The following is a 14,177-nucleotide window of genomic DNA, read 5'->3' on the forward strand; positions in this document are numbered from 1 at the left end:
CCTTGAGAATTTTAGACCGAATATGATATGTTAACTCATGGCCGAGCCTACAAACATGCTGGCTGTATAGATATCACAACTTGCCGGGGTTCGAACTATGGTTTATTAATACTGCTTATGAAGACGTCCGTCAATGTCCCCGACATAATGTCACAATAGTCTTTGCCAGTACAAGTTCTGGCGATGTACCATGTTTTTGTAGTGGTCACATATATCATTATTGGGCGCGGGAAGAATTGTTCCATGACCTTGTATAACTGTAGCCTTACGTAGGCTTCCAAGACTGATATAATTCAAAGCAGAGTAGCTAGAGTGGCCACCACTGCGTCGCCAAAATCCGACGTTGAGGCTGAACCACCAATATCCGGAGTCCGTAGACCACTTTCCAACGTCATGTTGACAGCCCTCTCTATACAGGCAGCCGCCAGTGGCATATTCAGTGAGTACTTGAACATCATGCCAACAGAGAGAATCATGCCGGCGGGGTTGATGATCCCCTTCCCAGCAATGTCCGGCGCTGAACCTGCACGACGGTTCATTAGTGAAAGCTAATAGCGGGACTTGAATCTCGTCTTTAGAGCTCGTTATGTACACTTACCGTGAATAGGCTCATAGATACCACGAACACTATTCCCCCCCCTACGTCCTCAGGAATGTCACACAAGCTGGCGCTGGGCAGCAGTCCGATACTGCCGACGATAGCAGACGCCTCGTCACTGATGATGTCGCCGAACATGTTACTTGTCAGTACTATGCCGTTCAACTTGGTCGGGTTGCTTGCCATGACCATGGCCGCCGTGTCGATCAACATATGCTGCAATCGAACTTGAGGGAACTCTGCGGCCATGATCTGGCTTACCACACCCCTCCAAAGACGGCCGCACGATGCAAGAGCGTTTGCCTTGTCGAGGCTGATGACGGGCAGAGGCGGATCGGTAGCCGTGGCCAGCTTACCTGCCAGCCGGGCCGCTCGCTCGATCTCTGCTCTCGTGTATAAGTCTGTGTCAGCAGCCATGTTGAAAGACCCATCGTGCTCTGTCTTTTCGCCAAAGTACATGCCGCCCGTCAGTTCGCGCACAATCATCATGTTGGTTCCGCAGCATCGTTCCGGCTTCAGCGCCGACTGCGCCACGAGCGACGGTGCAATGAAGCTGATCGGCCGTAAGTTTCCGAAGGCGTCCATGGCCTTGCGCAGCCGGCCAAGCCCGGATTCTACAGCCACCCCTGCCGTGGACCACTTCTGAAGTCATGGGGCAAAGTCCCCGGAAGGTCAGCCATCTTGACCGCAACCAATTTAGGGCTGCTGCATCTGTGTCCTTACCGGTCCCCCGACGGCGCCAAGCAGGACGGCCGACGCCGATGCGGCCTCGGTTAGGGTTTCTTGAGATATCGTGACTCCGTTGGCGTCCCAAGAGCTCTGTCAAGTACGATGGAGCTGAGTGAGTGGGTGTGTCACGATGTCCAGTCCTGCAGGCTTCCACTCACCCCGCCAATGAGACGGTACTTCAAATTGAAATTTGCCCCTTTAGTTTGACGCTCAACCTCACGGAGGACCTTTTCCAATCCGTTGTCAACGAGAAGGGAATGCTGACAGAGAAATCTTGGCCAGTACGTCGGACTTCTCGTAGGAAAACATACCTTAACACCCTCACGAACGACCTAGATACGGCATGACGGTCTGTTAGAGTCTGGTGCTGCAGGTAGGCCCTGGGGCGGAGAGGGGAAAGGATCGGCTGATCTTACCTCAGGACCAGCATAATCGCCCTCGAAAACAATAATGTCATGTTCAACGGCCATCTCGTCTTGGTTTGTAGTTTATTTTCTTTTTTTAGACGAGTAGGGTCTGAGTGGGACGAGTTGATCGACCTGACAATATAGACGGAAAATGGCAGACTAAGCTTTCGGATGCCACAAGGAGCGGCGTATATTGAAAATACCCTTGGTGTATTCCCTGCTCGACGGCTGAAGATATGGTTGTAGCTGTGTCAAAGCAGCGACAAGAGAGGGTGCGGGCCTATATTTCACATTGCTGTTACTCTAGGTGTTTTACGAGAGTCGAGCCCGGGACCTTAATTCAGATAGTGTGGCCGTGGAGAACGACAGATGATAACCCATCAACGTATACTGAACGGTCCATGTGTTAAGCATAGTCCTCGAGCTTCGTGCAACTAGTATCAATGGGCTCCTATGGATCCTCTGAAGATGTTCGTTCTCGATAGGTTACTAGCCTGTGGGCTGGCTGCCGTAATCAGCTTCGCGAACATGGGCCACATCTTCGATGGTGGAAATGTGTTCTGGCCCCGCGCTGCATACACTACAGGGTTCTGGCACTGCTGCTACTTTGACACCCAGAAGCGACCTAGGTGGGCTAGGAGTGCTTTTCTTCGTGTCAGAACAAGCTGCCAGGTCGAGCCATGGGGATAGTTGCACTAGTTACCGAACTTGGTCTAGAACCGACTGATCCATTCAATTCGGCACCACATGTAATCATGCTCATGGAACGTTGTAATCCTAGAACGTACTATGAAAGATCTGAGCATCACGTACGACACTACATGAGTTGTGCCGGGAGAGTGAAACGATGACAGTCATAGTTTGCTAACTGGAGCGAGAACGCCACTTCTAGCGGAGGAGGTTGGTGTCTATCTACGGAGTACACCAATGGTGCTACCTACAGAGACCTGATCTGGAGACGTGAGCGAAAGGCTCGCCTCCAGGGAGTGCGGGTGGGCTGTGCGTTCATTGGTTCATCAGACTGTTAACGATGATAAGTAACTCAGCTCCAAAACTATAAGTTTGTAATACGGGTAATGTTACCTCGACCGCTAGGGGTGCCTACTGCGGTGAATTAAGATGCTTTTTTCTATGCTTTCCACATTACGTGAGTTGATTAGGCTGCTTACGACACATAGAAGCCCCCCAACTGAAGAGCATTGCTCAATGTATTATCAGCTCAAACAAACCTTCAACAGGCACAGAAACGCATTACGTGAGGTGACTGGCAACATGACCCCAACCGACCAAGTACGTTTGTTTCACGCGGAGAGCCGGCAACTCACGCATTCCGAGCCTGATTCTCGCCAACCGTCAACATCGCCCCGAATTGCGCCGCTTATTTCAAGCCCCCACGCCGTTCCTGTGTCGTTGTTGGCGCTCGAACAGCATCTATAGCTTGCTTGCTGCCGCTGTCCAGAACAGCGGTCAAGTCGAATATGCCCGAGAAGCCCGATTGTCGCCCAGTCCGCACAACATTGAACTTTATCAAAGTTAAGGGAGATGGCTCGGATGATTTTGTGTCCTACATGGACAAGCCGGAGACACATGCAAAACCTTGTGACAAAAGAGAGGTGACAGTCTTCGATGTCAGCGGTCACGAGGAGCACTTTACGCTTGAACAGCATGGCTTTCAATGGCTCCGACACGCTTCGGGGTTCGAGGACTTTGAAGACGAACGCCTCATCAAGAAGATCTACTATGCCGAGACGGAGAAGCTGCTAAGCGACTTGTGAGTATAGCCTCACAAGACCCAGCACGCCCCTTCTGCCCCTGCAGTCACGTGTTCTGGTTCCGACACTCTCAGGCTGATAACCCTTCGCGCCCGGCGCGACAGGCTCGGTGTCAAGCGTGTTGTGGCTGCCAATCACAACGTCCGCCGCGGGAACAGGGCTGATTATCCAAAACAGCCCTGTCACAGAGTGCACTTTGACTCGTCCATCCCCTACGCTCACCGGCTCATTCACGAAGTCTTCCCCGACGAGGCCGAGGAGCTCTCCAAGTCCCGCGTGGTCTTGGTCAACGTCTGGCGGCCTCTGGCGCCCGTCCTTCGGGATCCTCTGTGCGTAGGCGAAGCCCATAGTGTTCCTCCCGAGGACGAGGTCACCATTACCATCCGACACAGCACAGATGAGTCTATTCCAGAGATGGAGACTAACGAGGTCCGATATGGCGAGGGCCATGAGTGGTTTTACAAGTCGGGCATGAAACCTGACGAAGTCTTGATCTTCAAGACCTTTGACAGCAAGACAGACGGCAGAGCCAGGAGGGTAGCACATTCTGCATTTGTAGAGCCCCCAATCAACGAAAATGCGCCCGGGAGACAGAGCATCGAAGCGAGAGCGTTTGTTTTCTATGAGAACGAGGCCTGGGATTAGGGCTACACTTTCATGTACTGCCATGTACAGTCAGTATATCTCTGTAGAGAGACAGAGACAGAGAGACAAAGAGAGAGAGAGAGAGAATGTGGACTCGGATTCATCAGGATCGTTCGGGCTCCGAGACTTCTTGGTGTGTCAGCTGACATGGCAGAGCCTGGTGACTATCGAGTGTAGTTCTTGGCTTCTTCCTTTTAGAGGCAGGCAAAAACACTGATTGAGGCTCTAGAGAGACAGTAGATTATCACGATCTGGACATAACCACCAGTTTCACTGTCCCCATGTGACGGTCACTACAAGAGGAAGAATTGATTGATCGATTGAAAATATTTAACGCCTGTTACGTCCAGCTACATGGCATAAGGCGCCTGTGTAGTCTTATCTATTACTATTACTGTCAAATTGTGGCAATTGGCCCGAAGTAGGGTAATAATGTGGCGCGCATCGGATGGATGGGTTCTCTACCTAAAATGGGTAAATCCAACGGCATAATTATGCATTTTGCCTACTTGGCCAAGAATTCCAGGCTAGAATAGAGGATAGTTACGCCTACACAGCACACAGATATACGCACTTTAACACAAGGATTATTGCCGTATTACGTACTTCATCAGAAGTTAACAGGAGGAAGAATAGACGGTCAAAGGGGGGGATCTTGAAAAAATTGGTCTTCTATCCGAAGCCTAGCAAAGCAAGTCGACATGATGTTCCTTTGCTCTAAAGACAAAATCTGTGTCGAGTCATCTATATGGTTTCGACGGCCTGCAGCTTACGGCCACTGGGCAGAGGACGATGATCAATGTGTCTACCGCTCATTGTGCTAGCCTTGGCCTCGCGCTCGCAGAGTTGCAGGTGCCCGGTTACCTGTTTATTAGCGCAAAGCACCGGGTCAGCTCGATTGTCTCATGCAAACATACACATTCACCGGTGTTACTCACGATGCATGCCGAGAGGACAGCGCGTATTGACGCCTCGGCCTCTCCGCCGCCAACACCAACGCCCCAGCCCGTAACCGTATCGAAGGCAGTGAGCTTTGCGTACGCCACAGTGCTGCCTTGGAGAGCCTGGGTCGCCGATTCGTCCAGGCTTTCGTACTGTACGGATATTTCGGTCTGCTTGGGGAGGTTCAACAACGGTGCCAAAACCGCATGTGTCTCGGTCAGGTCGTTCGTGTCCAGGGACGATAGGATGTCATCCAGTTTGAGTGTTTCCGAGCCGCCCGTAGCCATCAGAAAGGCGGGCTCGGCGTTCTCCCCTAGCTTCTTGACGTGGTACAGGTCGCAGAAAGCCTGACAGACGTCGTGGGCGCTGATGCTCTTACATTCCTCTTCGGCCTGTTCGGCAAGTTGCTGCACAATCTTCTGGAACACGCGCAACAACTCACAGGGAATGTGGCAGATGCCCAAGTTTTGACGGAGAACCCAGGCGGTGCCGGACTTGCCGCTCTGGCTGGTGATGCCGACAACGCACTCCCCGATGTCGCGGCCTACGTCGGCCGGGTCGAGAGGTAGGTACGGGACCTTCCAGCTTTCGCCCGGCGCTGCTGATTTGCGCACTTTGAGGCCCTTGGACACGGCATCCTGGTGAAATCCGCTGAAGGCGCGGAAATAAAATGCACCAGCATAGGGGGTTCGCGGGTGAACCGGGATGCCGGTGATATCAGCGTAGATCTTGGCTACTTCGTCGAGGCGGCTCAGGTCGACACCTGGATCAAGGCCCAGAGTCATTGCGTTGGCAGCGACGACTATAATGTCGACATTGCCTCCGCGCTCTCCGTGGCCGAAGAGACAACCATCGACGCGGTCAGCTCCAGCCAAGCAGGCCATCTCGGCAGCTGCAACGGCGCATCCCCGGTCGTTGTGCGGGTGTACTCCGAAACGATAGGTTTCGCGATCTGAAATTCGTTTCAAGAGATACTCGACACGGTCAGCAAAGACGTTGGGAGGCGAGACTTCGACGCTTGCAGCAACCCCGAGAACCATCTTGTCATCGACCGTTGGCTTCCACGCTGACTTGACCGCCTCAGCACACCGTACCACTGATTCAACTTGGGCATTTGAGAAATCTTCGAAACCAAAGCTGAAAGCCCATTCCGTCCCCTCGGCATAAGGGCCGTTGTCTTTGACGAGGGACCGAACATACGCCGCGCAAGACCGCGCTCGTTCGATCCATTCGTCTTCTGTCATTCCAAGCACTATTTCACGCAGGTAATTGCTACAGCCGATATAGGTGAATATGTTGGCCTTTTTGGCGCCGTGGAGTAGCTTGACGGTCTCCAAAAGGGCCTCCTTCCGGCAAGGGGAGCAGACCTGGATGCATACGTCGTCCGGTACGAGACCGGGTGTCTCGACAACGTAGCGAACGAAATCGTGATCCGTCTTGGAAGCGCCGACAAAGCCTAGCTCAATCTCCCTGAATCCCATCGAGACTAGTTGCTTGAAAATCACCACCTTTTGGTCAAAGGTCTGTTGACAACAAAACAATTAGTAAACTGCCAGACTAACAAGTGAGTTCATCATAAAACTTCCTCCTTGTAGAGATGGGGGGGATGGCGAGGCGGGGATAATCACGAACGACGCTTCACGTATCGGACTGAGACTCTAAAGGTTCTCAGCTGCGTACCATTGGAACAGGCAAGGCTTGGTTGCCATCGCGCAGGTCGTGCGATAAGAACTGCGGGCATTTCGTCATGGTCCTGGATGGCCATTGGCGATCCGGAAGAGGTACTGGAGGCGGTGTCCTGCCCCCGTACTTTTCTTGGATTGTCACAGCATCGATCATTTTGTGATCAGGGTAACGGGTATAGAATATTGTTCTGTGATATATTGCCTTGTAACCAGTCTAGAGCGACATCAGCCTTTAATCTACCCCCCGCCAGAGTGATCCGCATAAAGAACTAGACCTGGAACAGTGGAAAAAGGCGTATTCGAAAGGTAATGACCTCCCCTCGCCCGCTTTAGGACGCAGTGCGTAACGTAAGCTCGCGTTTGTTGATAAGGTTAACATACATGTATTGAATTTGAGCTTATGTCACGGCGTTGTTATATCCAACTAAATTTCGTGTAAGCATCTCATAAGGCCAAACTCGTTGCAATACAAGTTTGCGGTTGGTGAAACAGTCGGATTTGTATTATTCTGTCGAGGTTTCCCCGTGTCTCCTCTCACCTTCCAAGCATCTCCAAGGCCTCTACGCGTCCTACTGAAAGCCAGCGACTGAAGGCGTCATGCCAGCCCTCCAACCCAAGGCCGAGACTCGTATGCGTCCCTAAATTTCACTAGTGTCCAGTGCCGAACTGAAATTTCTGGAATGTAGAGTACTGATCCTTGGCATGACAGGTTGTTCGGCGTATGATAATGGGAAGAATCCGGGTAAGCATGCTTTCCAGGAGACTGGGCTACCGCTAACTGGGCTCCCTTTTTTGCCTTTGCAGTCAACGGCCATGTGCAGTGCATCTTCACTGCACGGACATGCCGGTGGTCAACGCCCGAGTTTATTGAAAGCCCGGCAATCTTGGTCCATGGGCTTGCGCCTGGTCTTAACTACGGTCAACAGATCTTCGAGGGCCTTAAGGCGTTTCGCCATCCAGATGATGAGATAGCTGTGTTTCGACCCGGGGATCATGCGGCACGCTTCCAGCGGTCAGCAGCCTTTCTCGAGATGCCCCTGGTTCCTAGGAGCTTGTTCCTGCAGTGTGTCGATTTGGCTGTTCGCCGAAACGCCGAACACGTCCCTCCTCATGACCTCGTCGGCTCCTCATTGTACATCCGCCCTCTAGAGTTCGCATCCGGCATGCAAATCGGACTGGATCCACCGGACGAATACACGTTCTGTGTCTACGTGCAACCGCATCTGGGGCTCCATAGCGTCCCTAACTTGAAAGCCCTCGTTACCGACGATTTTGACCGCGTTGCGACGAGGGGCTCAGGCAAGGCCAAGACGGGGGGCAATTATGCTTGTATCCCCAAGTGGTCTCGCATCGCCAAGGAAGAGGGATGCCATCTGCTGCTGCACCTGGACAGTAGCACGCAGACCCAGATTGAAGAGTTTTCCACATCTGGCTTCGTCGGTATACGCAGTGACGGCGATCGATCAGTAACGGTTCTAATTTCGGAAAGTGACACGGTGCTCGACAGCATAACTGTGGACTCGATTGCCGTCCTTGCGAAGTCGTTTGGGTGGAGAGTCGAGAGGCGGCTGGTAAACAAGCCCCTATTCCCCTGTATCACTTTGCTTCAGCTATTGTTAACAATGCTGCCTGCATGATCCGAGCTGACCAATCTCGTGTGCGTGTCAGATCGGGCTTATAGAACTGGAAACCATGGCGGAGGTTATAGCAGCGGGTACTGCGTCAGGAGCGTTATCTGTTAGCTATATCTACCGAAAATCGACTGGTGACAAGTTCAACTTCGCCTCAGGCGGCTGCTACCATCACAAGATATCTACAGCCTTGAGTGGGATACAGAGAGGAGTCGAGCATGACCGCTACGGATGGTGCAGGATCGTTGACGTGGACCACTAGTAAACATACAGATTCTAGACCCAGCTTCCCTAGACCACGGGCACACTTTTTGTTTTCTGTCTGTCCTTGGCAATTAGATACATACATCTATAGAGCCCGATTTGCCACTGCCAGCCACCCACCCACCACGGCTAGCTCTCAAAGACCTGCCTGTTGCATCAAAGTCGGAACCAGTGGTTCGATAACATATCTAATCTTGCTTATTCAACTCGGTTATCTATAAGGACATACGCCGTTCGCTATTGTATCCAGACTTGTGACGCTGTGGCTGAAATGCAGCGTCTTCCCCGAACCAACCACCGTGGCACAATTTCTCATCTATGTTGCGCTCCACTGCAATTGTGTGGCGATAGTGCACTTTTATAACGTCTGTGTCGTGGTCTGAAAGTCGTGGAAGTTCCCGAACGCGAGGCATTACAGGATCCAGCTCGTTACAGACATCAGGGCTAGCCTGTGGCTTTTTCAGAGACGTCCAGGGAAGGAAGAAAGTTGTAACGAATCCCACGATTCCTAAAATCATCAGAGACAGGAACGTGCGAGTCAAAGCTCCGTTGTATATGTCCAGCGCTCGATCAAGATTCTCCGGCGACACATGGCTCTGCAGATAGCCCCTGTTGATCCTGGAACTGGACGCTGCGTCGAAGCCCGGCAAGATGCTGGAGAGGCCGGAGAGTCGACTGAGAAAAGCAGCCTGGTTCACGGCGATCAGGATGGCTGCAGAAGTGTGCCTCACCACGGCGACGGCCGCCATCCCAGCAGGGAAGTCCTTCGCGTCCAGCTCGGCCTGGGCGCCAACCGAGCCCTGCTGAGTGGCAAACCCGTTTCCTAGCCCGAAAACGGCGCCGAATACCATCCAAGACGTCGGACCGCTGTCTTGCCGTAGGTTCCAGAGCAGGCCTGAGCCGACCGTCATAACCACCGTTCCCGCTATTGTGCCCGGAGGCAGATAGTGTATCACCCATACCAGGAGCCCACTTACAACGGCGCCGACGATGGATGCGCCGAGAGTGGGCACTATGCCAACGGCCGCTTGGAAAACGGAATCAGTTGCCAGTCCCTGTATCCAAATCGGAAACTTGCACGTGGCATTGAAATGTCAGTATAGCACACCTGAGTATAGTGAGGACAGGGGCTGTGAAACATGGGACGGGCCAGTGCAATACCGTATTCTGCTAGGGTTTGCTCACATAGTACGCCATGGGTATTGATGAGCCCGCTTGCGTGAATAGCCAAATAAGGTTTGTGACAAGATGCCGATTCTTCAGTAGCCGCGTGGGAAAGGTGGCTTGGTCCCTTTTCTTATGCTGGTCAACGGCTGCCACGATGAACAGGGCGACCGATATCAGGAGCGGTGCCAGAACCGCAGCGTCAGTCCAAGAGTTTCTCACACCGGCCGAGTTCAACGCCACCAGCAGACATGCCGTACTACTCGCGATCAAGAGTCCCCCAGGCAGATCAAGCTTGCCGATGTCTGCCAGTCGTAAAGTCCCACAACGTCTCGGGTCTGTCTTCTTTTCGGTGAATAGGAAAATGACAGACGCCATGATGACAACATCAACGGGCAGGTTGATCCAAAAGCACCACGGCCAGCCCACGGACTTGGTGACACCACCTGCAACAAGGGGACCAACCAAGACAGCAACCGTCTCTCCCGTTCCCATGATTCCGCCGTAAAAAGGCCGCTTATACAAGGGCACGACAGACACCGTAAGGCTGGGGGGGTCCGGTATTTTTCTTAGCAAACAACTTCGGCGGCAGACGGGGAAGCGATGAAGCGGCGCAGACATACAGCGTAGTTCCAACTTGCACGCCGGCACACCCAAGGCCAGCCAGGACTCTCCCAATGACAAAGACGGGCGACGTCTTGGCAACGGCACAAACAATCGAGCCGGCCGCCGAAACTAGGATCGACACCAGGAACACTCTCTTGGGCGACAGCGTGGCATATATCTTGCCAAACGTCAACAGCGAGGCGCCGTTCGCTGCTAGGCTGCCGTGCGTCAGACTCGATCACCCTCTTGAATCTGTTGTGACGGACTTACTACGCTGATCCCCACCAGCCGACATCCGCCAGCGAATGGAACTCTTCCGCCAGCGTTGGCGCTAGAATCCCAACAAAGCTCGCGTCCTACGCGATAAAGACACCAAACCAAGATGTCAACGACCACATTCTGCGAATAGGACACTGTATATACCGCCATCTCCGGCTCCGGGAGCTCCGCGCCACAGGCTGGGGCTCGATAACGACCTGCGGAACCGCTGACGAAGAGGCTACTTACCATCCCGACCGTCATCTGACCCAGCGTGAGTGCCACTACGAGGGCCCACAGGCGCCAACCTGAAAGATAGCCGTGTTCCTGGCATATCGCTTGTTAGATTTATCCGCGTGATTTCTGGGCGCGAAGATTGCGGGTAATCTCACCAAGCTACGGGCATCAGATGATCCGCCCGATTGTGAGGGGTTCATATTTCGGAGTGCGTGTGGAACAACAGCCTGTTGGCGGCAAAAAAAAAACAAAAAAAAATAGAAATCAAGAGCACAAGGCCCGGCGTACTACTCTACAGATGGGAAAGTGTTATGGGTCGATCACACTGGGGTTCCGCTGCAGCTTGATGAGACATCTTCTTGCAAAAGCTTCTTGATGGCGCTCTTTGCTACCGGAAGTCATACCGTGGGGCGATGCAGGCAGCGTTGTGTCGCCCAGCCTGCTACCAAGTACCAACAGGCGTCATCATAGATTTTCCAACGTGACGTCGTGCCCCCTGCAGTACCGCATGATCAAACGAAGACGGGGAGGAGGGCAGGGGGTAGAAAGGGCCGGGAGGGGCTGGGAGGAAGAAGGTCTGACGTGAGCGGATCAAGACTATGGTATGGGTATGAGGTGAGAAGCCGAGTTCGCAGCTTAACAAGTTTTGATCATGGTCAGCAACATTTGTGCTGCTGACTAGGAGCAAAGTCTAATTCAATGACGTACCAAGTTGGGCCCACTGCATCGATCAACCCACTGGTTTCCCAACGAGGGGAGTCTTAATAGTACGTGTCAACTTGTCATTTTCATCCCGCCCTCCATAGAGATCAGCAGAGCGTAGCAAAGGCAAGGGAAAGTTTCACTGGCGAGTGTAGGTAGCTTTCTGCTTGATTGGGTGCGGCGGGCAAAAGTGAAGGCCAGTGTTACGGCCAGCTATCTGATAGTAGGGTCTACCAACAGAAGCTCGGATTAACTCTGTAGATAAGATATCGTAGGTACTAATTGTAGGGCCGGTGTGTGCTGAAGATATCACGTCGTCAGAAGCTAAGGTGATCAATCTTGGACTCAACAAGGTAACTTGCAGTGAAGGTAAGCTGAAAGTATTCCGAAGAATGTTGACGAATTTGATTGCTGAAGGCCTATGGAAGTCTGACCATATGCCGGGCTCAGGTCGTACTACATACAAGTCGTTCTTGAACGGTCCTCCTTGTCACCGTTCAGCTCATAATGGTACATGTAGCAACTATGAAAGTTGGTAATTGTCAAACTGGCCAAAACGTGTTGTTTTTATAATATTTACACATCTATTATAAGAATCTTTGGTAGTTGTTTAATATATATAATAGTATAAGTTTAATGCCATAGTTCGTTTTCATTACTTTCAAGATAGCGACTATGATTAAAACCTATATATTCATAGTCATCTTCTGATGCAACATGAAGTCCACGATTTTTAGCTTACGGAAAACGCTTAATATTTTGTCAATAAAACTAAGAGCAGTCTAGCTTCTTTTACAATGTACACCAATTGGCTCTTTATAGCTGGTCATCCCAGATAAATTCCATTAGCGACAATTGTTTTGGGCCTTTGGTCCCGCAGGCTACAAATTCAAATCTCCGGTCTGCTTTCTGGAAAAGCTCTGCCACTCCAATAGAGTAAGTTCTTTCCCGTTGAACAACGCCATCATTGCCAAGTCATACCTTCTGCGGTTGAATGCGTCAGTGAGAGTTTATGAAAAGCCGAGGTCCGAAGTACAAAAGGCAGCAAGTGAAATAAGGCAAACGAATCACGAAAAACGTATCAAACATAGAAGCCCGGCTAAAGGGACCAGGGGAACAAAAACAGAGGAACTCTAAGGATGAACTTGGGACGAGCTCACAGCGCAGCTTTCATTACTTCACAAGGCATGGTACCCGCCCTGGGCACTACCAACTCGTTCAACAATATTCTCGCACCGGAACGCAATACAGGGATGAGGCCGCGTATGATTTTCAGCGCGTCACCATCGCTCCAGTCGTGAAGAGTTCAGCGGAAGGAATAAATATCGGCGTCCTTGACCGGCTGCGGAGAGAAAAAATTACAACAACGCTGCGGTCAGGCAGAGATGTCTCTGTGGAGGCGGGCGTGCGGGATACTTACTGGACCATGAACCGCACTCTCTCCTGTCACTTCTCGCAGTTCTCTCCCAAATCCTGTACTATAAAGGGCGCAGCAAGGGCTCTTCTGGCCGCTTGAACGGCTATTGCTCCTCTTCCGCCGCCAATATCCACCATCGTTTGTCCTTCGGTCCGGATCTCGCCGAAGAACTCGTCTAGCAAGGTGTTCTCGATGGTGGATTCGTGCGCCATGGCAGCGTGGAACCGGCTTACGACTTTGGGCTCTTGCGAATGGATCTGCCATAGGGTCTTCCGCCGCAACAGTGCTATCGCGACGTCCCCGTCCTCTGCGACAGCGTCCACGAACGCATGGTCGCAGTTCAAGTTGGCCAGGGCGGCGCCCGTATCCTTGGGATCTAGGCTGCCGGGAAACCGCTGCAAGGCATCCCCCAGCCTCATGCCCGCGGGCAACATATCAAGCACGCCGTACGCGACGAGATCCTTGACGGGGGGCAAGCGGACAAGCAATGCCGACGTCAGAGTGTGGGCCACAACTGCTCGGCCGTCGTGTTTGGTATAGGCATTCAGGGAGAGCTATTGATGTCGCTGTCCTCTGTACGCTCCGATAGTCCATTCTCTTGTAAGTAGTCGTCGACAACGGCCGGATGCTCGGTGACGCTCCGGGCAAGGTCGATAATTCTCGAGTTTGAGGCCATGTTATTCCGAAAATGGGTTCAGAGATTACATCTGTTTTGGTTTTTGCAGACTAGGACCGATTTGGAAGTATTGGTGTTTCTTGATATTTCAACGGTTGACTACCGCTGTGAAGTCCATTCTGGCACGGTTTTTCATGTTATGGTTCGCAGACTAGACTTCAGACTTGTTCGAGCCGCAGTCTGATAGCTCCAATGTCGTCTACAGCAAACAACATGAAACGAAACAAATCAAAACCCACGTAAAAGCACTAAGGCTGGGACATCAGACATGCCATCAGAGCTATTCCGAAAAGGGTTTGACATTGTGAACACGTAATTTACAATTTACCCTTTCTGTGCAGAACCTGCACTGGATTCGCTTACTGTCATGCAGCGCAAGGACGGGATGGTTCAGAAAGCTACCTCATATCAGCACGATTGAGGGGTATCAATTCCTGGTGATCA

General features: G+C 52.1%; 5 protein-coding genes across 5 annotated transcripts; 1 reads left to right on the plus strand and 4 right to left on the minus strand.

Annotated features, from left to right (window-relative positions):
- Window positions 1-286: 286 nt before the first annotated feature.
- Window positions 287-2,061, minus strand: LY79DRAFT_698086 (3-isopropylmalate dehydrogenase-like protein). Its single transcript, XM_060564868.1, has 7 exons — window positions 1,744-2,061; window positions 1,639-1,659; window positions 1,486-1,554; window positions 1,322-1,417; window positions 644-1,240; window positions 599-608; window positions 287-523 (listed from the first exon to the last, which is right to left on the minus strand). The coding sequence occupies exons 1-7, from the start codon at window positions 1,795-1,797 to the stop codon at window positions 294-296; spliced, it is 1,077 nt and encodes a 358-aa protein (XP_060408747.1). The 5' UTR covers window positions 1,798-2,061; the 3' UTR covers window positions 287-293.
- A 1,105-nt stretch (window positions 2,062-3,166) lies between these two features.
- Window positions 3,167-4,501, plus strand: LY79DRAFT_641934 (uncharacterized protein). The gene is made up of 2 exons (XM_060562361.1): window positions 3,167-3,505; window positions 3,611-4,501. Exons 1-2 carry the CDS (start codon window positions 3,213-3,215, stop codon window positions 4,149-4,151), a joined length of 834 nt encoding a protein of 277 aa, XP_060408748.1. The 5' UTR covers window positions 3,167-3,212; the 3' UTR covers window positions 4,152-4,501.
- Window positions 4,502-4,796: 295 nt separating this feature from the next.
- On the minus strand, window positions 4,797-6,932 carry LY79DRAFT_698098 (2-isopropylmalate synthase; the record flags this gene model as incomplete). The annotated part of the gene is made up of 4 exons (XM_060564869.1): window positions 4,797-5,015; window positions 5,090-5,920; window positions 5,993-6,616; window positions 6,774-6,932. 4 exons carry the CDS (start codon window positions 6,930-6,932, stop codon window positions 4,896-4,898), a joined length of 1,734 nt encoding a protein of 577 aa, XP_060408749.1. The 3' UTR covers window positions 4,797-4,895.
- An 837-nt stretch (window positions 6,933-7,769) lies between these two features.
- On the minus strand, window positions 7,770-11,035 carry LY79DRAFT_594143 (major facilitator superfamily domain-containing protein; the record flags this gene model as incomplete). Its single annotated transcript, XM_060561655.1, has 5 exons — window positions 7,770-7,815; window positions 8,980-9,746; window positions 9,859-10,384; window positions 10,461-10,656; window positions 10,951-11,035. 5 exons carry the CDS (start codon window positions 11,033-11,035, stop codon window positions 7,770-7,772), a joined length of 1,620 nt encoding a protein of 539 aa, XP_060408750.1.
- Window positions 11,036-13,086: 2,051 nt separating this feature from the next.
- Window positions 13,087-13,733, minus strand: LY79DRAFT_583889 (uncharacterized protein; the record flags this gene model as incomplete). The annotated part of the gene is made up of 2 exons (XM_060560363.1): window positions 13,087-13,571; window positions 13,637-13,733. 2 exons carry the CDS (start codon window positions 13,731-13,733, stop codon window positions 13,087-13,089), a joined length of 582 nt encoding a protein of 193 aa, XP_060408751.1.
- Window positions 13,734-14,177: the final 444 nt, after the last annotated feature.

The sequence above is a fragment of the Colletotrichum navitas genome (genome assembly GCF_030913465.1).
Source record: "Colletotrichum navitas strain CBS 125086 chromosome Unknown LY79scaffold_99, whole genome shotgun sequence".
Lineage (NCBI taxonomy): Eukaryota > Fungi > Ascomycota > Sordariomycetes > Glomerellales > Glomerellaceae > Colletotrichum > Colletotrichum navitas.

Bases quoted from the DNA above. Each gene is read 5' to 3' on its own strand.
- LY79DRAFT_698086 (XM_060564868.1), bottom strand. From the start codon at position 1,797: ATGGCCGTTGAACATGACATTATTGTTTTCGAGGGCGATTATGCTGGT. The intron at 1,555-1,638 runs GTATGTTTTCCT...GGATTGGAAAAG, and splicing joins TCGTTCGTGAGGGTGTTAAG to GTCCTCCGTGAGGTTGAGCG. The intron at 1,418-1,485 runs GTGAGTGGAAGC...CGTACTTGACAG, and splicing joins AGTACCGTCTCATTGGCGGG to AGCTCTTGGGACGCCAACGG.
- LY79DRAFT_641934 (XM_060562361.1), top strand. From the start codon at position 3,213: ATGCCCGAGAAGCCCGATTGTCGCCCAGTCCGCACAACATTGAACTTT. The intron at 3,506-3,610 runs GTGAGTATAGCC...CCGGCGCGACAG, and splicing joins GAGAAGCTGCTAAGCGACTT to GCTCGGTGTCAAGCGTGTTG.